Source organism: Labrus bergylta, chromosome 6, assembly GCF_963930695.1.
Source record: "Labrus bergylta chromosome 6, fLabBer1.1, whole genome shotgun sequence".
Lineage (NCBI taxonomy): Eukaryota > Metazoa > Chordata > Actinopteri > Labriformes > Labridae > Labrus > Labrus bergylta.
The window spans coordinates 6,368,153-6,392,842 of NC_089200.1; the positions used below are offsets into that span (position 1 = coordinate 6,368,153).

General features: G+C 40.7%; 1 protein-coding gene across 1 annotated transcript in view; it reads left to right on the forward strand.

Moving 5' to 3' along the window:
- Positions 1-255: 255 nt before the first annotated feature.
- LOC109983812 (glypican-1) overlaps positions 256-24,690 on the forward strand; it is a 49,401-nt gene continuing 24,966 nt past the window's right edge. Inside the window, exon 1 of the mRNA XM_020633695.3 lies at positions 256-1,038. Within this exon, the coding sequence (XP_020489351.2) occupies positions 885-1,038 (154 nt within the window). The 5' untranslated portion in view covers positions 256-884. The remainder of the gene's footprint in view (positions 1,039-24,690) is intronic.

The following is a 24,690-nucleotide window of genomic DNA, read 5'->3' on the forward strand; positions in this document are numbered from 1 at the left end:
AATAATGAAATCATAACAGTCTCCCTCAGTGTAGACTGTCAATTGGAATTAATGAGAATAAATATTTTATACATTTTTTGATGGGAAATCCCTGGAGTTTCATGCTTCTGTAATTTTTTTTCATGCAGTTCGAAGCCTGCAGGGGGCGCTTTTTAGCACCTGGTCCTTGCAGCGGGAGACGCACACTTTTATATCCAAAACACACAAAGAGAGAGAGAGAGAGAGAGAGAGAGAGAGCGCATCAAGACTCCCTTTGCACACTCCCTCACACACACCCGTTTCATTGTCCCACAGTGCGGACAGGAGGATTAACGGACAGCTCTTCTCCTGTCTCAAACCTCATCAGATCAGAAATAACGGATTTTTTCCTCTCTGTAGCTTCCTTTAAACCGGCTCATTTGCATAATCATGAACCTTTAATGCGCGCTTGGATGTGCACCGGCTTTAACTGAGCGACACCTGCTCCCTCTCTCTCTCTCTCTCTCACACACTCTTTTGTCTGACATCTCTGCAACCAGCAGCAACGCAGAAGAAGAAGAACCGGAGGAGGACGAGGAGGAGAAGGAGCGGGGTCGTACCTGACACCTACAGCCGCGCGTCACTGCTCTCTCTCCCGCAGAGACACCGAGGAACGCCCGCCTCTCTCGCCCGGTTGTTGTGCGAGTAAACCCGGAGCTCAGTGCACTCTGAGTGGGGTGGAAACGGGAAACAGTGTTACGGACACGCTGAAAACTCCTAAACAGAAGCCTAATAGAAATCAGCAAACAAAACACTGAAAACAGGATTCTTTAAACGAACTTCAGTTGCTCGAAGAATAAAATCTGCAGGATTTTCTGACTGACTGTGAGAAACTAAAAAAAAAAAAAAGGAGTGCTCTCCAGAAGATGAGTCTGTCGGTGCTCCTGTGCGTGTTGGCGTGCCTGTGTGCTGCACCGGGCCCGGTGGTCGGTGGTGCGGACAGAAGCTGCACCGACCTGCGGCAGTTCTATACCGGGAAAGGGTTCACCCTGGCAGGGGAACCACTGACAGAGATCTCCGGTGAGTTTTGAACACAATTACAAGCAGAAAACACTTTATTTCATTCACTTTTATCCACTTTGTTCTGTATGATACGAATGAACCAAAAGGATGTTGTACTATTATCTTTTGCTTTTCATTGGAATCAATGCATTTTGTCTTCTGGTTTCTTATCTGCAATAGTAACAGGATCGAGAATGTGTCTATTGCTTCTATAACATTAAGACAATGCATATCCCATGCCAAGTAGCAACTGCATGGGTCGTGCATTGTGACTCCTTTTAAATGAGGATGATCATGCATGCCATAAAAGAAATATGCACACAAAGCCTGTTAATTCAAGTTTTCAGTTGCATTTACATTTACATGTTTTTGCAACAAAAGTCAGACATATATATATTTTTTTTATAACTTTCTGGCTTCTCTGACTCTCTGGTTCACATTTCCCTCTTGCACCCATCCTACTGAAGTGTTCCCTGGTCTGTATAGATGGTCTCTCTTATGGTCGTTTCTGGGGCATGGTCATTGTCTTGCTGAGAGGCAGTATTGCAGGTGGGTGTATAAGCCATGTGCTTGTGGAGCTATTATGGTCTATTCAGGGCAGTTATGGTTGTTTTGCTGATGCTTGCACTGCAGGTGTTCACACTGGTGTTTAATTTATATAGAAATATAGATTTATTTTCTGCTGGAGCTCCTTGTTGAATTCAAGTGTTACACTAATGTGTTCAGGGGTGTATTTCATTGTCTGCTCTGGACTGCAGGTGTGGTGGTTTGTGTGTATGTGTAGCCTATATGTGTGTCTCAATAGATGCTGATACGGCCCGTTTTGTCATCTAAATTAAGTGATATTGTCGGTCATCTCGGGGTAAAGTGCAATTTAGAAAGGCCTGAATATAAGCTGGTGTTCTAAAGTTTAAAATAAAACTAGTAGAAAGTGACACTTTTGCTGTTTCTTTTTTTGTTTCATCCTCCGGTTTCCTCTCTTGTCAGTCAGCAAACTAACCAACTATTCAAGCAATTATGCATTTAATCAATCAGTCAGTTACACAGCCCGTCAAGTAATCAGTCAGCTCAGCAGTCAGTCAGTCAGCCAACCAGGCATCACACATCAAAGTCTCTGTATCTCGTCTCCGCGACTGCAACTCCTCACCAATCCTGATTAAACTGTCTCGGCACTCGAGGAGAGCAAAGATTGAGAAATTGAGTTGTGTCCTCCTTTAAGGCGATCATCTGTCGCTCCCTGTCTCTGCCTGTAATTCACCCAGAGGTGCTGAGAAACGTGTGACCTCAGCTCACACAGGGAGCAGAGGGAAGATTGAGGTGTGTGCAACCTGAAGGTCATTTAATGTTGTGTCAGTGAAAATAATCTGGTGTGGGCGGGTAAAAGGTATTAATATTGGATGCGGCTGTGTATGTGTGTGTGTGTGTGTAGGTGTAGGTGTGGGTGTGCGAGGGAAATGGAGATCAACCAACTCAGGAGAGTGAGACAAAGAGGGATGGAGGCAGAAATAGACAGAAAAGAGAGACAGGACGAAATGAAGTGAGTCATTCAAGGTCTCTGTTGGTGCTTCATGGACGACTGAGGAGGAGCCCCGACATTCCATTAAAAACTCATCTTTTATTGACAGATGAAAAAAAAAACAAACACACAATGTTTCACTCAACTGGACCTTGATCTGCTCCAGTTATTTGAGCAAGAGTTCTGCCTTCCCAGAAACCATGAAAGCTGACAACTGGATAGGAACAGAAAGATGGCAGCTTGCAGCACCATTCCCCAGAACACCTCTCCATCTATCTCATCTCAGAGAATCAAGTTTTTTTTTTTACATAACAGCTCAGAAGGAAACTGACTAACACGCTCTCATGTCAGTGATGATGACGACATAGCGACGACACACCGGTCTTGTTGGCACCTGGGAAAAGTCTCTGTTAGATGTCACTTTTGCAGCTGAGGGAGAAAATGAGTTGTTTAATGATCTAGCTGCCATACTTCTTTGTTTCAGTATTTTAATAACCACTGACTTTAGAAGCATGTTTAAGTATAGATAAGTCTGTAAATTTAGCTCCTTTCACTTTCAAAGGGGGACTCATTAAAATACACTCAGGTTTCCATCCTTGTGTTGCCTGTCAGAACTTTAAAAACCCTTCATATTCGCTCACAAAACTCTTAAAGGAAAAGAGAGAACCAGCCATCCATCCATTATCTATACCACTTTTCCAGTTCAGGTCGCGGGTGGCTGGAGCCGATCCCAGCTGTCAATGGGTGAGAGGCGGGATACACCCTGGACTGGTCACCGGTCAGTCAGAGAGCTGACATGTAGAGACAGAAAACCAGCAACACTCACATTCATTTAGAGTCACCAATGAACCCAACGAGCATGAATCTGGACTGTGGGAGGAAGCCGGAGTACCTGAAGGGAGCCCAGGCATACACAGGGAGAACATGCAACAACACCTCGCAGAGAAGCCCTGTCCAACTACAAACTAGAAACAGCCTCACTAGACAGAGGCTATCTGTTCTGCCTGTAACTTCAAACTTATGCTGATACATGCTGAATTTCCCGCTTCCATGATAGGGAATCAAACAGGGATGCTTCATTTGTGGCGCCTCGGCAGCAGCGGTTGTGTTTCATGTCTTATAACTTGTTTTTCTCTTAGCAGTTTACCAGTGCCCTCAAAATGTTTCTCTCTCTCTCTCTCTCTCTCTCTCTCTCTCTCTCTGTGTGTGTTTTAATGTCTGTATCTGAGAGGACAGTGGATAAAGCAGGAAATACAAATGAAATCTGTCAGGTTTGGTCGATTTAACAATCAGAGATGTTTGAGTTGTGTGGCCCTGAAGGTTTGGGATAAGACTCAGCTGTTTACGCTGAGCATGATCTCGTACAGAGTTAGGGAAGGGTGACTTCGGTTCACTCACATGTCCCTCGATAATAGGATGATACTCCTGATTAAGAATGGCTACCAATGCCAAATGCAATTAAGAGCAATGCTCCTTTCATTCCTGTCGACTGAGAAAAACAAACATATGCTCATCCGTAAAAAGACTAAAGTCTAAAAGGTATTAATTGTCAACGTATGATGCTTTAATTATCCAGTTTTTATTCTCTACAACACACATATTTCTTGTAGTTATAAGCATTGAGGTTTGATTTGAAGGTCTTTCTCTTCATGTGTACTTCTAAGGTCAGTCGGACGACTACGGCACACTTTAGCAGACACACGTCGTACTCATTCAACAGCACCATGAATACACAAAAAACGATCAAAACAGAAGTGCATGGGAATGAAAATCAGGAAGGAATGTTGTCATTGAAAGGGCTGGCATGAATTTATATTTTTGCACATGGATTTTGGCAGCACAATGAATACCAACACATCAAGCATCAGTGGCATGCAATTAGCTATTGCATGAAGAAAAGTATTTCAAGCCAAGCAATCAAAATTCTCCATCTGCTCTCCTCCTCCTCCTCCTCCTCTCCATCCAAGCTCAGCAGTTTCACTTTATTTTTTCAATGGAAAAGAGCTCAGAAATTTGAGCAGAGATTAAAGAAATGCATAATCTGAGTGTAACAGTATGCTATAATGCTAGGGAAATGTGCAGTGTCAGGTGTATATGGGATCTAGAAGACAGTCTGGATGTAAAGAGCCTGTTATTGCCAGGTCTAAACAGGGTGTGTGAGACATGTTTAAGTAAGTGGATATATAAAAATATCATAGTTCCAAACTAAACTGTGTGTAATCTGATAAACTGTTGCTCTTAATTCCTTCCCAGAGTTTAAAAAAAACCCTCCTATTCTTCTCACACTATTGTCCTTTAGATTTTACACCATGTGAATGGAAGTCGTCTTTCCTGCTGTCTGCCTGTCTGTCTTTGTGCCTGCGAGCGCTTTTAACTCTCACATTGTGTCCTTTACCTGGTCAATAGTTAAAGACTAGCTCGCCCTATAGTGTGTGTGAGGGTATGTGTGTGTGTGTGTGTGTGTGTGTGTGTGTGTGTGTGTTTAAAAGTGAAAAAAAGAAAGCCAACACCTTCTCCAGGGAAGACACTTGTGTTTCATTCACACATGCATTGTCAGAACAGAGCAGCACACACCCATGTGATCATATGACAGAAACGGAGAGGGGCTATATGCCCTGCACGCTTCATGTTCTGTACGAGGAGACATTGAGTTTGATTCCTGTGTGTGTGTGTGTGTGTGTGTGTGTGTGTGTGTGTGTGTGTGTGTGTGTGTGTGTGTGTGTGTGCGTTATGTATAATACATACTGAACATTTGTCACGTTGTTGCTTGTTTAAAGAACAGAGGGAGGGTGTGTTGTTGAATGACAGAGTTGAACACGATCCACCGTGTTTTAGGTCAGATTACCTGTAGATTAGGATACCTTACAGATCTGGTTACAAGTCAATACTCTTAAACAAGACTCAGTCAACCAGGGAGCCATGCATTTTACATTCACACAGTGTCAATGGCCTCTCTTTAGATATGGTGGAGCAATTGATCACTATTACCCAGATATGGCACAATGGTGAAGAATGTGAATCTGTGTTTACGTACTGACGGTCAAATATTTGGAGATGTAAAGTCATTTGAGTGACATTGAACCAATGCAGAGGAAGACTCAACGAGATGATGTCAAATGAAAAAGACAATATGGAAAACATGATGTCTCTTACAGTCCCGCTTCATGATGAGTAGGGTTGGGAATCTTCGGGTGTCACCCTGATTCAATTTCGATTGTTGGGTCACGGTTTGATTCAGAATGTATTTCCCATTCTGGATTCATGATTCAAAGTCTGTTTTTGAATTAATACCTACTAATTCAGGATCTATTCCAGTCATCTGTGAGACTGGCTGAATTTCTTGCTGCTCGGTTTGGCATTCTACTGAGTTAAAGAGCTAGCCTTAGCACTTAGCAGGGAGAGAATATTAGCCAAAAAAAAAAATCAAAATCGATTTTTGGAAGTTATGAATCTATTTTTAATCTCACAAGATAAGTGAGAGATGAGTGGTGGAAGAAGAAGTCAGATGTGAAAGTAGCAGAAACACTCTGAGTGAAAGCCTTGTTGTTTACTCCGCTCATTTCAGAAACACATTTCAACATCTATAGCTCTTATAAACTTCACATGCAGATAGGAAGCTTCACAAATAACATCATAAATGAATGTAGTTGTTTTTTATATGTTGTAATCTTAATTGAAATCAAAGTCCAAGGTTTGCCCCCCTGTACTATAGATCAAAAGATTGCACAATGAAGAGCAATTTTTGCCCCCTCCATGCAGACAGATATCAACACATTTTAATGGAGCGGAATACAAACCGTAATAAAGGCAATAAAATCGAACAAGCCGTGTAAACAATAGCACTAAATAATATTTATAAATCATTTTAAACTGAAACTGAAGCCGGTCTTAAAGAGGACTCAGTCTTTAGTCATGAATGATTGGTCTAGCTGTTTTAATTGTATGATAGTTTGCATCCTGTACTGTTCTGTCTTTTATCGTTGTGCTTGTTTGGTTCTGTCTTATTGTTGAGTTTTATGTATTTTAAAGGCCCAGCTATAGGACGGGCATTGCAAATTATCTTAGGTTTAAAATGCTGTAGTTTGCAAGGTTGTCCAAGGTTTTCTTCTGAAAATACCAGGAGATGAAGGAAATAGTCAAATATGGTAGAAGTAACTCAGTATGCTTTACTTTAGTTTCAGGTCCATTCACATGGATGCAGCTGGGACATTTTGGTCCAAACTGAAGAAAAAAAAAGAGGCTGTGTAGCGATTCCCCCGTGTAGCCTGCTCCAATAACTTCATGTGTAACAAACCATCAACAATAAGCATGCCGTTGCCATGTGCAACCGTCTGTAGTGTCCCCTGGAAACAGCTTCCATCTGTGCTACATTAATGCTACATTCAGCCTTTCTGTATTTGTTATCATGTTGACTTGTTGTATCCCTTTAAATTCTGTGCTTGTGTTGTCAATTAGGTGAAGAATTTGTCTCTACTTTTTGAAAAAAATAAGAGACTGGAGAGCTTGTTTTTAACAGAGCTGCACCATGTGGTAATTTCAGGTCATCTGGAGGAGCTTAACATTGTTCTATTATGTCTGCCCTGATGAAAACGGTTTGACGACAGTCTGTATTTTAACCCATGAACTCCAGATATGGCTGAAAATACCCCCCCCCCCATCCTCCCCATTTCTCGACCTAAGTGTGGCTGAATAACATTTGATTCAATGCATTTTTAACTTTACATCCCCTCAGAGAATACTGCCTTTTAAAACAAGCTCGAACAAAATGCTTGTATGTTTTAATGGCAGTATCAATATTTCACAGTTTACCTGCAGCTCATCCGTTGATGCTTGCTCGTGTCAGTGAAACCCTTCTGTGTACGAGCGCTTACGCCTGTGTGCCAGAGAGGAAATTGATACTGTCCGTCATCTGTCACACATCACATGCTCAGTCAGGCGCTCACAGCAGAGCCCCCAAGTGGAACGACCAAATACCCAGTCCACATATAAACACACAGAAACACAGCCACACACGGACACACAAATATCATTTAACTTTTGCTTTTCCACCTCCTTCATTCCCCCCCACTGCCTCTCTTATTCCTGCTTCCATCACTGCATTGTTTTTCTAGACTCAGATCTATGAGTGCAAGGTTGAGTCTATAAAAGTGTGTGTGTGTGTGTGTGTGTGTGTGTGTGAGAGACGGAGGGAGGGGGGTCTGGTTTGCAAGATCTGTTAAAAGCAGGGTTGTGAATCTTTCATGATGTCTGATTCAGCGACATAAGAGGGAGACAGACAGAGATGTAGAGGTGAGGAGGAGGAGGAGACGAGTCCAGAGGAAAGATGACAGGATGAAGGGAGGAGGCTTTGTCCTGGTCACCTTTACTGTCATCACTCCTTCAACACCCCCCCCCCCCCCTCCCCTCCTTAAAAAGAACGGGCTTTGCTACAACCGAACAGATCTTGATTCCTGCTCCATGTTTGATCACTGTCAGATGTTTTTAAAAAACGAAAACAGGAAACAAGAAATACTGAGAAGAGATGTGAGACTCGACTATTTGCTCGTAAACCCTAAAGCCCCCCCCCTACATTTTGTAATATTTTTGAATAACTAGCTTACTCAAGTAATAACCATGGGATTCCTAACACATCCAAGAAAACATTAAAAACAGACATTAGTTGAAGATGTTTTCACACACCACTTCTCCTGTGTGGCTGTATCTGTGTATTTACTGCTATTTGAACTTAAGCTAAATGTTAGCAGCTTTAGCAGCTCTGTCTTGCGCTGTATTGGATTTTGGGGAATTTCACGCTCCAGCGACCCTCGTGTTACATTTGTTAACACACCTGACAGTTTTCAAGCTAAAAGCCTTTCCGTGTAACATTTAGAGGGAAACCATGCTGGCTCAAAAAAAAAAAAAAAAAGCATAAGAAGTGCAAAGTGTTGGGCTAACGTTTAGCAGCTAAACATGGTTATGTTAGAAAAATAACGATGTTACAAATGTTACATTATTTGTAACGAAAATTACACTCAAACTTTATTGATTTATCTATTTTCTTGTTTTCAAGCTGGGTCATTAACCACTGACTGTGCTATTTTTTAAGCTTTAGCACAAGTTAGCACAATATCATGTAGGCTATGTAGCAATCAGTGTGCTGTTATGACAACTTTTCTATATGTCTTATTTAAAAAACAGTCAGCTGGACACATAAATATGTCACCCAGAGCTACAGTTTCATCAAAATCATGCGGCAGACTTCAGCTTATTAGCACGTTAGCTGGCAAGGAATACTGATATTGATAGGCCTTGCAGTCATTTTGGACAGAAAAAAATGAGAATTTGCTTCAAAAGGTTTTTTTTCTGTCTTAATAAAACTGAGGACTAAAAGTTTAATAACTGAAACAAGAATTATTGGTGATATGTGCCTCCTCTATAATAATAATAATAATATATTGGTTTTTTATAGCGCTTTTCTAGGAACCCAAAGACGCTTTGACAAAATATAAAACCATAAAAACAAAAGAAAAAAACAAAAAAATGAAAGGAGGTGAGAGTGGGGGAGTCTCTAATGTTTTTTGGGAGTGAGTTCCAGAGGGTGGGAGCAGCAACAGAGAAAACCCTAACCCCAGGACCGAAGGTTTGTCCTGCAGGGGGGGGGGGGGGGGGCAGGAGGTTTGTATCTGCAGACCTGAGAGTGTGTCGGTGGAGGATATGAGGCAGGTAGGGGGGAGCCAGGTTGTGAAGGGCTTTGAAGGTGATGATGAGGAGCTATCAATGTTAACCTCAGTAAACTTCAAGGTATTTTTTTTTCCAAGAGTAGTTTCTAGTGTTAAAGCTTTTAGATCCATTCGTTGCGGTTACGTTTATACATTGGTATTCTAGGTATGAACCCAAAACTATTATCCAGAGTGATGAGGTTAAAGGCAAAATAATTTAATTCCTCCATTTCACACCTGTAATCAAGTATCTGATGAAAGAGTGGGAGTCATACATCCCTCCTGCATCCTTATGATGATCACATAAAGAAGGAGTGGTAGGTGGGAAGGAAGAAAAAAAAACGGAGGAGCAAAAGCAGAGGGTTACATCAATCTCTGCACCCAGAAATCAATGTGGTCCAAACCCGTATCGTTTCTCGATGTCTTTTTTCTCTCTCTCTCTCTCTGCATTCCTCCCCCTCGCTCTCGTTCACACCTCTGCTCCTTGTTCTCGCTCTCTTCTCTTTAATGTCTACTTCCTCCTTCTTATCGGCCTCTATTTTTACTTTCTCCTCCTCCTCCCAACCTCCCTCTCATCTTCCCCCCTCCTCTCTGTGAGTTGAGCTCCCATCTGTTTTCCAAATGAATAGATGAGCTGTTTGTGTGATGTGGTGGACCCGGTGGTTGCTCTGTTGCTTTATGAGTCAATGCTCTTTATACATATCCTCCACGGGGCCCTAAACACACCGTGCTCATGTGAGCGCATGTTTGTATGTGTGTCTGAATTGAATAAACAGAGATATATTGGTTATAAGAAATTTGCATTGTAGTTTGAACTGTTGCAGAACTGGTTTTACTGGTGGTTTCTAAGGTTAGTCAGTTACACCAGTGGACACTGAACAATGTCAAACTGAGCATATTGCAGTTTTTCAAAGCTGAGATGAATAAATGATGATGATAATAAGTCATGTGATGGAAAATGAATGTAAATGATTGTGGTAAATAATCAATTTTAAGCTTTTTTGCGAACAATTTAAGAATAATACTTAATTTCTTTAACATTATTGCATTCCTTTTTTTTTTTTTTGCATTTTTCAGTTTAATGATGATAGTTTCCAAACCAAAGACTAATGAACATTAGTATAAGAGTTTAAGTGAACAATAAAAGTTTATTTGCAGCCCTACAATAATTTACTACAGATTAATTCCTGTTAGTAAAACAGATAAAACAAGACGGTGTGGTTTTCATATTTCACTTTAATTATGCTTATCGGACAAAGCAGAATAATGAGTATAAAGTATCCTGAAGTAAACCAGCACATGCACTGCTGTAGACATGTCGCAGTGACAAGCTTTGACGTGCACTTCAGCTGTATCCGACGTGTGTTTAATAACTTCTTAAGACCGTGAACAGAGATGACAGGAGTGGATGAGACGCGTCGGTTTAGTGCGTTCGGCCGGCGTCTCAGCTCACAGCTCTGCATATTAGCCGCCATGCATTGTGGTTTGTAATTTCAGGCAAGGACACGAGTAGTGGGTTTTCTAACACAGACATATTAGAGAATCCACAGTGATGCATTACAAGACCTCTGAGTGGCTGATTACTGTTAAATGGTTTTTAACAAAGATTAATGGGATGGTTGTAAAAAGAAAAAAACCTGCATTGTTCAGCAATCTTCTAAACTACAACTAATAGCGATTCAAAAACTGTGTTAGTGCTTTATTCCTGTCTAAATGTACAATGCACAGGGAGGTCTCATACAGTTATATGATATAATGGATCTGCATATTAAACCCATGTCAGAAAGTCAGAGCACACTTTAAGAATACATCATATCAGAGATATTTTGGTCTGACAGTCCTGCAATAAATCCCACTTAAATGGGAAGACATATAGAAAGGAGGATTTATAGTAAGATATAGAGTTGTGTTTGTGTTTTCTAGTCCACTCCTACTAATATAAATGGGTGGATGAAACAATAGAAACACCTGTCACTGTAACAAGCTTCCATTAAACATCACCACAATCGTCGTCGTCTGAAAATTATTATAATTTTGGGATGGTTTCAAAGCCGTAACTTGGCCTACAAGTAACGAAAGTTCATGCCAATCATTGAGGCACTATGATGTTTACAAAGTACAACAGCAGGTGTTCAAGTTTAGTTGATGTTTGAAATGCTCAAAGGCTGAAGATCGTCTATTTAAGTCAGAGCGGCCGTGAGATAAAGCTTTTTTCTAGCAAGGCAACACGGTATGTAAAATATGCACAGGGGAAATAAATCTAGAGAGCTGATCAACTAGTATTCACTAGCAAGGACCACAACCATGTGCGTTTTAGATATTTAATGATAGATCATATGAATGATGAGACAGATTCATGTATGTTAAGATAATGATCATGATGGAGGAGGATGTTGTAGGTTTGCTGGTTTGGAAGGACGGACTGACTGCAGGGCAGAGGGAGACTCAGTTCTGTCCGGATCCCGACCCAGACTGTTCCTAGAGTTAGACGGATGAGATGAAGGGATGAGGATGGAGGGGGGGATGGATGAGAGGAAGAGAAGGGAAGGGAGAGTGGGTAGTTGAAGAACTGAGTCAAACAGGGTGGAGTGGGATGGCTCGGTGTAAGTCGGCTTGTCAGGTGATTGGAGGTGTGGTTAGGGTGTAGTCCTGCTCCTAAACCTAAGTTAACATAAATTTACTTCATTAAATGTATGTCCTGAGATTTTACAATTTACACCTCAGAATGACCTCCAGATTTCACATAGCCTTCCCTCCACTGACTGTATTTTTATCTCACCACTTTGATTTGATATATTGGTACCATTCACTACTTTAGCGTGCAAAAAATAACATTTTCTATGTGTAATGAACTGATCAGGACTTCTTGATATAAAAACAAATTGTCTTTGAATCCAATGTCTGCAGACAATGTCGTCATGTCAGGCTACAGTACATGACCTCCTCTTCAATGTTGACAACCCTGAGAGCTAAAACAACAGTCATGAAAAGCACGAGATTGACGTCCTAAAGTCCCTTTCTAATTTGTTTTCTGCTGGTGCAATCGGGTTTGCGGTGAAAATATGTACAAGTCAAATTAGACAATTAAACAAGAGGTATTCATTGTAGTGTACGGTCACCAGGGGAGACATTACATTTTCACAGCTAATCACAAAGCTAATCACACAAATGTTATCCTCAAATCCCAGCAGGGCTTTTATCCTTTTTTTTATGGCTTAAATTAACTCAGTGTAAAAGAGTGTTGTTTTTTTTGTTAGAGAAAAGCCACAGTGTCCTCACTCAGATGGCATCAGAGTGCTGATAGGATCACTGATTGAGAGTATTATAGAGGCAGATCTCATTGTGACTGGGAGTCTTTGGCATGTGTTGTTGCCTACAAGATAAAACACATTTGGCACCTGTTACCGTTGGCAACAGCGGGTAATGATCACCTTTGGTACATCACATGTTAACAGAGTGAAAAAGATGATTGATTTTTATGTCTGGGAGCGGATTTTAAAAAAGGCCAAATCAATGCGGGATCCTGCTGACGCACGCTTTCTCCTGAATCTGAGTGTTGTTGTTTTGTTGACATTTAACGCACAAGCACATACACTCACACACATTTAGCCTTGTTTTGTTGGCTGCCTGGAGTGTCATATAAAGGTGTTGTAAGTTTCTGGGGAACCTTAGACCATAGACAGGATCCATCCCTTTAGAGTGTGTGTTTTCCTGTGTGTGTGTGTGTGTGTGTGTGTGTGTGTGTGTGTGTGTGTGTGTGTGTGTGCGGGCACGCTATGCTCATACAGACTCCATGTTGATGTGAGGATTCAGAGTCGGTGCATGTCTGCTGTGTTTGTGTTTCTATGAGCCTCACTATGAGCTCCACACAGCTAGTCTACCTGCTCTTGTTTTATCATTTCAGCCTCCTGAGTCGAAGCTCAGAGGCTATTTCCTGTTATTTTTATTGTTATCTTTATGGCATTTCTGCTTTATTAGATAGTTTGCCATCGGGAATGGCTGAGAAGTTTATTTCATGGAGGTGGCGAACTGCATAAAAACAGCTCCTCGGCTCATAACATTTTAAAGGTACAGTAAGTGAGTCATTTCCTGACGATGCACCAGGGTATCCTCCATAAGAGTTTTGCCAAATGTTGCTCACTTTGTGCTGCAGCTCCTGAGCAGTGCTTACAGACTCATACCCAAAAGCATCATGGGAAACATAATAATGAACTCCTGAGAAAAGATACTAAAGAAGTAGTGCTACCGATGAAATTTAAATAGCTGTTTGGCATTTTTGTCATGTTTTATATGGATCTAATCTGGCTTTGTTATGCAGACGATATCTGATAAACAGGCTCAGGCTGGAAATCTGGCAATTTGAGAAAAAGAACAGATGGTTCATCCCAACTTTTGGACTGCAAGACTACAACTAGGAAATCTTGACTTTAGTAAAACTTTATATTCAGCAATGTAATGGCAAAATTGGTCCATTGGCCACCCACGTTTTATGCACGATTGGGGGTCACCTGGTCCCAAAGAAGTGGATATACAATATGGTATCACTGCAGGAAATATAGTTGCAAAGGTAGATATAGGTTACATATAAGATAAAATAAATTCACTTATCACTCACCAAGGCAGCGAATAAGAGAGAGGCAGTCAGGTGATTAACTACAAACTGCAATGGCTTAATGACATAGTCACCAATTGCAGTGTAGTGTTTGTGGATTCATTCATCATTTCTCCAGGATTCAGAGAGACTGCAGCTAAAGACAGTGATGCACTAAAGATTTGATTTATCATATTTTAACAACGACGGATGAAGAGTGTTAATAATAGCTGTTTGATAAACACATCATGTATTATTTTAGAGATGTTGTTCAGCTAAAAATAAATGTGGGCAGGTGAGACCTTCAAAAAAATCTGAAAAGTCTGAGAAATTGCAATTGGTGCAGCTGTTCTTTTTTCCAATAAAGAAATGAGCTATAGAGACCAAACATTTCTTTGGTACCAGGCTGTCAACATGTCCATGGTTTTTAGAGTCAGCCTCAAGTGGACACTTGTGGAACTGCATTTTTTTGCACTTGGCTGCTTCTGCATTGGGCACATCCAACAGTTTTGAGGAAGGCCCTTTTGTGTTTCAGGGAGACTGTGCCACTCTGCACAAACGCATGAAGTCATGATAAGGCAAGCTTGTTGTCAAGGAACTTGAACAACTTAAATGATAGAGACCTGACACAAACCCCACTAAACACCTTTGGAAGAATTAGGATTAGCCTTCCTAGTCGAGTGGCTGCTGTTGTAGCAACAAAGAGGTGCCTGCTACATGCTAATCTCTGTGATTTGAGAATGGGAGTTCCATTGTGTCCAACACACTCATAGAGGTGTGGTGGTCTGACTGACTTTTTCGAGTGGAGAAACTGAGATTTTGCAAAAGTCTTTCTGAATTTACAGTCATCTCACTTACAAGAACCTGAAAAATGCTCAATTTCATACACGCTTTTAGGCAACTATGTTGTTATAATTTGTTTTGGTTGCTGTTTTCTCTGCTGTAGTAGAAAGATTACTTAAAAAACTCTGGGTGGGCTTTTTTTTTTGTTTTTTTTTTAAACACAAACGGGAACAGTCTCAAACAATACAATCAGTGTTTTTTAAATCGATTGTATGAAATGTACCAAGTGCTTTAAATGACTCATTTCCACATCTCATTCAGTTTCTCCTCTGTTCTGACACTGAAGACATGACCTGGAAAAGGGCTGTGACTCAATGTTCCCCCATCCATGAGGATTTAATGCTCGAATGCCGAGAAAGCCCCTTTTAACCCCCCTCCATCACACTGCTCACATTCATATACCATATACTCCACGCTCTCACCTTTCCCATCACCACAAGCGACACTGCGCTTTTGGATTAGGGGCCTGATGTCTAATCTCAAGCTAATCCTGGCCCGTTAATCTATGTGTTAGCGGTCTTTAGCTCACAGCATGATAGCACTACGCCCTGACCTTGCCAGTGAGGGGATAACACACACTCTCACTCGTGTTTGTTTCTGTTTGACCCTTGCTCTCATTCAGCTTGTTAAAAACCTGCAGAAACTCTCATTATTTCTCAAGAAGTCTTAAATCTCACAGGGCGACACAATCCTTGACCTGTGCCCTCACTATAGGTTTAATCCACATACTAGTACAAATGTGCGCAGTCAGGCGTTGGCTGACTCTCACCCCCCCGGCGTGGCACACATCAGTTGGCACGTGTTGGGCTTTTTTACAGACCGAGGGAAAAGGGAGTAAAACTGGTAGTTAGTTTAAGACCCTTTAACTGCTCCCTGAAATTACATAGTATTATGGTATTATACGGTACAGTTGGTGCCATGTGAACACACACATGCATGCACAGACACACACACACACTGAGCAGGCAGCAGACAGGGCTGGACGGGGAGGTGGTGGCATATTTTTGGTTCAGTTGGTATAAAATAAGGAATGGTTCACCCAAAACACTGTTTTTTCTACACCTCCCTGTGCTCCTCTGTCTGTCTTATTCACGGGTTCAATATCACATTCTTCTTTTAACCCTTTTTATTTGTCTGTTTTATTCAAGCTTCAGGAAAATCTATTTTTCATGTTTTGCAGGTTACTTTTTGGTCATAGATTGGCTTGAAAACAGTAAATGTGAGGGGAAAAAGAAGGAGTAAAGGCACTTATTTCTGTTACTTTAACTACACATTAAGTGTAAATTAAAATGTCTTCTACAGTGCAAGTACTTGAGCTCTTACCCAGCTGATAAGGACAGCGAGATTGACTAAATAACAAAGCGTATCTGTTCCATCTGATGTTTGAGACGGATGACAGGAGAATTTAGCTGCAATGCCTCCAGTGCAGACAAAATGTAAGATTACATCAGTACATGTTATGTTAGTTTAAAACTGGCAGATCTATAGTCAAATATCAAATGAGAACAGAACAGGAGAAAATACTCATACTAGATTTGTCATTGAATTTTGACATTTTACTCCAAAGAGACTAAAGATTCGTCAATTGTCAAAATATTATCACTGCACCTTAATCTGTATATTATAATCCTAAGAATACACTTATATTTATAGCATTTATTTATATTTATAGCATCCCATTAATCCAGCCATCCAGATATACATAATAATTCACTTTTTTTTGTCTACATCTGTAAATTTTGTAATTACTGTACATAGCACAGACTCTTGCACTTTCTGCTTATTTGCACTTCTGGTGAGATGCCAAACCTCATTTTGTTACTCTATACTTGTATATGTGTAATGACAATAAAGTTGAATCTCATCTCTCATCTCATTAACTTTTCAGGGTTTCACAATTGCACAAAACTCCAGAAAGATTCCTGAAATTTTGGGGCGAGCTCATTCCGACTTTACCTGACTTTATCCTGCCAGCCCCTCTGGCAAACTTTCCACTTGAAGTGAGGGTGAGCCGATGTGAGAACGAAGCAGGAAATATTCAGGAAAATCCACTGTGAGCGAGTGGGAGGGGTTAAAGACATTTGTGTCCTGCTACCGGTGCGTGACCGTGGACATTAGGCAGTGCGATCTTCGTGCACACAATGGAACGGCTTCATCATGTTTTTTTGTTCACCAGTATTATGTTTTCTCTCTTTTGTTGATACTGTGAATATCTGGAACTACAAGTAGGGATATACTACGATATAAAGGCAAAACTTGTCATCTTAGTGTCTAACTCTGTGGGAACAAGCAAGTCGGGAACACTTTTCTAGAAATTTTAGGAGTGCATATGATGATACGGCTTATTGGCGTTATAACGTTGACTTTACTCTGAGTAGTTTTAAGAGGACTGTTTTAATGTAACGTGTAGGAGAGTGCATCTCATTGATTTTGAGTAGCTCTGCTGGCTGCAGGAAATTTATGATGCACTGTCACAAAACCGCAGTGCAAGTCATTTTTCTGTCAATCAATTACACTTTGAGAGGAAAAGTTGTGTGACTGTAAATCAAAATGACATAAGCTATGACTTATAAGACATTTAAAGGTGATTAAAGCTTCATAATTTACTCTGTTTCCCCTTTTTTTCTCTCGCCTCTTCTGCCTCAGCGTCCACTGATAATCTTTCACTGCTCTCTCTCTTTCTCCCTCTTCCTCATCCCTCCTTCTTCTCTCATATCCATTTTTATTGCCTTCTCATTCCTCCATCTCCCTCTCCTTTCATCATTACAGCTCCATGTCCCCCCCCCCCTCCCTCCCTCCTCCTTCACTTGCTTTTTGTTGGATAGTAAAAAGGTAAAAGTGTACTTTGGGAGGAAGGCCATGTGGAACGCTAAATCACATACAGGTGCCTTTAAATGATGAAGAGAGTGTGAGACGGAAACACACACACAAACACACACACATACAAACACATGTATGCACACACGTAGCATCGGCCCCTCATTTAGGTAGCAGTAATTTGCCGCAGTAAGTGACAGGGTTATTGTAAGACGCTCATTAAGAAAGGGAAGCAGTGAATAAACGTCTGACTGAGGGGAATAAATTCAAACCGCTGCTTCCATTTTTACTGCTTGGTAATAAGACGCTTTGATGTGGTGTGTGACGGCAGAGCGAGGGCAGACCCGGGGCGCGTGAGTGTGTGTGTGTGTGTGTGTCAGAGTGCCACTTATGTCCTCTAACACTGATCTGACACATCATTTATAATGTGTTCACTGTACTGTACAGAAGGCGCTATTTTTTTTTATTTCTGTAAGGACCCATAAATGTGCCCTGCACTGAGTGTGTTTCTGTCCTCACGACCTCAAAGGTCAGAGATCAGATCAGTTACTACGAGACAGACTGTTACTGCGGTAACACGGTGCAAGGTCACTTCCTGTGGCAAAACTTTCATCTCAGCAGGAGAGAGTGGAGGAACAGGTAAAGCGGAGGGAAGAGAGAATGAAAGGAAAGAGGCGGTGACATTAAGAGGAAATAGAGGAATGGAAGAAGCGATGTTACAGGAAAATGAAAAGTTGAGGAGACATCAGAGGAAGGACAGAAGGACACAAGACTTAAAGGAGGGGAACATGAAAGTGAGATTAAAGGAGAGAAAGTGAAAAGGTGCTTTGTTGTGAGTCTGTGTAGATATATTTATATCCTCTATGGAGCATGTGGGATGTTGACTGACATGAACATAGACAATGTTTTTAAAATTTATAATGATGTTTTTCAAGCTCAAATACTTATGACATCATCTTTTCTCTTCTTTTTTCTTTCTCTACATATTTTCACACACTGCAGCGTGGCTTTTGGTTGAGTTATGATGATCCAGTTTCATACATGAAATCCTGACAATTTCATGACATTCAGGTTTCTGTAATTCTCCAAAATGTCCTTCTACAAATGTTCCTAACAGCAAGGGGCTGTCTGTTTTCTGATGAGTCACATCTCAAAATACTTAGGTTTAGTTTTGGATACATTTGGTTAAGGTGAGGGGAATAGAGAATCCAGGAAGAGGAGTCTTCAACAATGATTTTAAAGTTAACATCAATACATCAGGTATGAGGACATTTCCACCAAACAGACATGAAAGTAGGAAGTACACGATTAATAAGTGATAGAAATTAAAGACATTAAACATTGTCACCCTCGCTATTTGGCACCAAAATTACTAGACAGTTGAAGTATTTTTAGTAGTTCAGGCCCGAAAATGCTGGTTAAATGTTGTGTGTAAGCTGTCCTGACATTAACAGGAGCTTTCTTCTGTTATTGGCTACTGCCTAAGGACCTGTGTGCACCAGGCACACACAGAGCAAAGAGGATGTGGGTACACGACACAAAAAAACATGGAGAATACGGAATCATTTATTTTGAAAAGAGCGCCAGTGACGTCAACAGCGCCCTTCTGAAAAAATGAAAGATTTTCAACGAGAAGCACTTTGAAAAGGCGAAGCACTCACCTTTCCTCCGGGTGGCCGCCCGGCCGCTGCATATGCTCTCTCCTCTTTGGGGACACTTGAAAACAGAAGCTGTCCCTCAGAAAAAAAACTACACCAAAAGTGGGGGTAAGGGCTCTGTGTACATCTCAACGATTTCAGCCAAGTTCGGCAGACTTTGGTTACGTTTGGGCTGTTCCTTATTTAAAATGGAAGTTTTGAAAACGGCAGCCTTTCAGTCGCTGTGTAAGCTGGCAATGTGCTGTTCCTCTGAAAACTGAGCCCTTTCGCACATGGGCATCATGGTTCCAGTCAATAGTCATGCGCGAGTATAGTGGACTACAACAATGGCGGACTGTCCTGTCCAATGAAGGCAAAAATGGCCAAAGACATAACTGCAACATATAAAGTCACACTGCCAGCTACGACTCTGAAATGTATAATACAGCATTTTTTAGTCGTTTTTTTGCAGTTCCCTAAATAAGTTCTCAAAACTTTGTCTTCTGAAAGAAGAACTTTCTTTGAAACCGAAAACAAGAAATGATTACATTTTCAAAGGATCGTTCTCGTGTCAACAAGGCCTAACAAAAAGTAATTTTTCTGTCACATTCGTTTATTTCATTTATTCATTTATTATTCTGCGGTTTAGGGTTATTTGGGGATGAGGCCGGTGATACCCAAATCTCCCTCTTTTTCAAATCCTGAAGTTGGCATGTGATAAATGTGTTCTCTCATCAAAACCTTTGCTCGTCTGACTCATTTTCAGCAATGTTCCTATGTTCACACATTACTGCAATGACATAATTTCTGTATTTCAGGTATAAATCATAGCCAAAATGAGAGTAAGACAGGTGTCGTAATTATCAGGTATCACTATTTAAACATGTTAAAACAATAAAAAAACTTCATATACTTCGAAAGCGACGCTCCACCCTGCAGAGGAGCTGTTTGTCAAACTCCAATTTTCTTCCTTTGTCTGCAGGTTGAGCAACGGTCTAACATCTGGAAACTAGTCATTTGAGAGGCATCAGTTGTGCTTTACAGCGTGCTGATTCAGCTCCCATGTACACCTGCCTGACCTCGCAAAGAGATTAGAGCTGGCTGTGTTGGTGCAGGTTAGATGCGTGATGGAGCACTTCTGCTGGTTGCTGGGATTGTAATTGGATTTCCACGTCTCATTTAACCAGCTGGATGCCTCGACAATCTGAGATATTGGAACCATCGCTTGAGTTTCTCAAGTCAAACAAAATTGATCTTGTTTTTGCCGTGGTGCAGAAATAGTTTTTAATTATTTACAATTAAAGACAGTTCAACCAGAGCAGCTTTTAACCAGTTCAGTAAAAGTTAAAATGACAGAGTCTGCACATTTTGTTGTTTAATTATTTGATTTAGAAGACGGGGATAGGTGAGGGTGTTCCTTTATTTTTTAAATTAAACATCAGCACTGCAAATACAGACCTGCTATTGCACATGTTAATACCTTTATAGCATATTAAAAGATCCAGAATGTGTGTGGTTATTTCACAAGTGTGTGTGTGCGTGTGTGTGTTTGATAGATAAGAGATTATCTTTTGTGCATTCCATTCAGTGTAACCTAAAGCCTCAGGGTATTATGTCTGTGTAAGTAACATTAAAATTATCCCTACCATTGTGTGTGTGTGTGTGTGTGTGTGTGTGTGTGTGTGTAGATGGATAAAAGCTTATACATATAATAACTGCAGTGTGTGTGTAATGAAATACAGTGACCTGATCTCCTTAATTGTGTCTGCTGACCCTTCCTGTATGTTCGCGTGTATGCGCTTTTGTGTGTGTGTGTGTTACAGAGTGTATTTAGGTTTTAGGTAAGATTTAATGTTTTTTTTTCTAATTCTCTTAACTCCTCAAATGTTTATTTGGGGGTATATGAACAGTGTTAGCGCCCAGTCTCTTTGAAAGCCAAGAGTATAGTGCATTGCTTTATATATTACAGATACTGTAAGTCGAAGGAGGGTACTTTTTTCTGAGGTGACGGATCTGTGTATCCATTTAGTAAAGTAAATGCACACAAGCAGACTTGGGCTTGTCCTTGTCTTCTGGCTTTATTTGAATGGTTGTCACAGGTGTGTGTGTGTGTGTGTGTGTGTGTGTGTGTGTGTGTGTGTGTGTGTGCATACCTGTAGAGTAAAATCAGGTCGTCAATTGTGTGATCTTGCTTTCTGAATAATGCACCCGATAAATAGCAGGACATTAATGCACCTCTGACTTCAGACAATGTTGGTGATGTTCAGTTACTTCTGCCTCAAGCAAGTCATGAGCCAACCGTTTCAAACAGAGACTACCATGTCTGTAAAAAAGTTTGCACTATGGAGAAATGTGGTGTGGTGCGCTTTGGCTCCCAGCAAAGGTCTCTGAGTGCAACTGCACTGTCGTTAAATGCTAAAAGAGCTTTTAAGCTTCCCAACATATAGACAACGCGCATGTGTTGACAAGCAAAGGGGTGGTGAAGCAGGCTCTCTATTGAGTAGTGCTAATATGTGGCTCTGTGCAGAAAGCAGCTTTTCGACTATCAAGATGTGCTTCCTCTAAAATCTTGAATACAGGTTTTTATTAAAAACCACGTCAACTGACGAGGTCCGGCTTCTTGCTCATCCACACTCTCGTTTTCTCTTCTCATCTTCATCCGTCACCGTCCTCTTCCGTTTCTTAGCCTCAGCCATTGAATCAAATACAAAGACGAGCAAAGTGGCTTCTTTTTTATCTGAAGGCTGGTGTGTGAACTAGTATTGTACAGCCATACACACTTCTATCGAGAGAACCTCAGCCAAGTTACATAGTGCTGAAAACAGGCGACAAGGGTGCTCTGTGATGACTGCTGTCCTCGCTGTTGAAAGTTGTTCTACGATCAGATCGACTTTGAAACTGATATTTTAAAGGTGGACAACCCCTGTTAGACGGTGTTTATACTAACACTAAACTGCAATACGTTAAGTTTGGTACAGAAGTATTAGACAAAGAAAAGAGAGTAAAAGAAGGAGCTCAGTTCAAGACCACATATGAAGGCATGAAGCCAGGAGGTTATTAGCTTAGCTTAGCTTAGCATAAAGACCGAAAACATGTAGCAGCTAGCCTGGCTCTGCCTTCCATGTTTAATGTTTTGAATCCACACTTGATGTAAAAGTGAGTGTTTGTGGTTTGAGATGGAGCCAATCCAGCTGTTTTCTCCATGCTAGACGTGCTAATCCCCCTCCTGGCTCCAACTCTTTCAACTCAGGGACACGACCCTGGTTTCTATCTCCTCATCTAACTTTGGCAACATAAACAAATACATTCCCCAAACTGTTGAACAACTTTTATTAAAAGATGACAGAATGAATGGGGATTAAAAATATTGGCGCCACTTATAATAATTACATTTCTCTTGGTAAAGACAAATACATTGATGCAGATGCTAAAAAGGGTGATAATTTAAAGTTAATCTTAGATCGGTCCTCATCAGGTCAGTTTTTTTAAGTCTCAAATTAGCTACATTTGGATGGTACAACGAACAGTTCACATTCAATTAAAAAATAAAAAGATGTGATATATTAGCAAACATATTCCAGTCACTGATCAATGCTAAATCAAGAGCAACATCATCAGATTTGCCGTGTTGTGTAGCAAAGACGAACAACTTGTAAGCGGAAAAAATCTTCCCAGGAACATAAAAAATGCATTTTACCAGAGGGGAAATACCAATTATCTGTCTGTAGCCAGAAGCCAAACCAATAACTAATTCTGCGAATGACACATAAGACAGCAGCTTGGCATCATAACACACAGCCCCAAACATTAAAAAAAATAACAGTCACGGAGAAATTAATCTATTCCAAGTGTCAGAGTGAGCGACAGAGGGGAACAGACAGCTGCTTAAGTGGTGAAGTACATTTTCTGTTTTACCAAACGTCTCATTAAATCTGGGTGTTGGCAAGGTTGGAGTTTTTAGGCCTGATTAATGAAAGTTTTTCTTGATGGGAGTTCGGGTTTAGTTCAACATTGGTAAGTGGGGACTGAGGATAGTTCTAGGTGATGACAAAAACTCAAGTCAACTCACATTTTCTCAGTCAAACCTCCAAACTTTGTTTCTGCAGTTTTGTGTACTCAGAGGAGTGCAGGACCAACACCATGTCAAGATGGAAGAATTACACAGCGAGTCGAAATTGCTACAAACCATGAAATTGTGTTATATTGAAAGTGGGATTAAATGAACAGTAACGTCAGCGATGACTTCTACACGCTTTCTGCCCTCACCTGCTCCTGTTATGGCTTTTAGAGAAGGAAGGCTTGGCGAACAGAAAGATCACAACAGAGGAGCTAACAAAAAATGACATTGGTTGCAATCATGATTATTTATTCTTATCGAGCAGCAATGTCCTAATATCCTATCCAACAACAAAAAAAGCAGCAAATGCCAATAACTGCATCTTTTTTAGCTTCCATGTAAAGAACAAATTGGAAAAACGAACCCACTTAAAAGTAGCAGATCATCATTTCAGCTGAAGGAAGGTGATGACTTCTGTAATTAAATCTGCAAGTGGCCCTCGCGCCCCTGTGCACGTCAGGGTGTGTCTCAACCGTGGGGACAACAGCAGCATTTTAACATGACATCATGGAGGTTAGAGGCACCTCAACACAGACAACCTGTTTATGTTGAAAATAATTGAAGAGACTTATTTTAACCTGACTCTGCTTTCTTTATTGTTTTCCTTCATTTTCCTTTTTGGGGGAGGAGAAGATCTCTGTGGATAATATGCCTTTTGTTAAAATCCTTTGTCACTGATGAGCATCAACTAAATGCTTACAGAAAAGCAAGATGATATCGTGGAGAGTCTTTTTTTTCCCTGTAGGCTATCTGTTGGAGAGCGATGAAAAGACATAGATGTTAAAGTCTTTATATGCGATATTTCACACTTAAATGTAATAGAAATCAAGTATATCCTCTGAAAATAACTCTGTGAGTCATGACTGTCTACAATGGGTGTAACACCCGAGTCCCACTGTCTGTGATGTTTTCAGAGTTTTCAGAGTCCTATCTTCACTTTGTTTACATCGCCAGGACGGCCGGCTGACTCCTCCCCTCGTGTATAAAAGTTGTTTAATTGAGGGACTAGAGAAAAGAAGAATAACATACTGTACTCACTGTTTAACTGTGTTTCTAGATCACGCTCATTTCAGGTAAATTTACATGCAGTGTGAAGATACCAGCATAATAAAGATCGCTAGCATTAGCATGCTAACACAACAATGCAGCGCGAGTTGTTTTGGTTTCATGCTGGTGCTCAAGGGCGACATCAGCTGGATCAAAAAAATCGCATATAAAGCCTTTAAATTGAATTTACTGTTCTTCTGTTATAAGCAGTTTTACCTACCTGCTGAAAGTCGTGTAAAATAAATGCTTTAGTTTATCTTCCTGGTTAAAAATATGATGACCTTGTGGATGGAGAAATACATAAAAATGGGACTCATATACAGGCAGATATAGAAGTTAAGTATGGTGCAAACTTGGGAGAAATAGTTTAGGCTTCATGTTAAACAGCTGTATCCAATGCAACT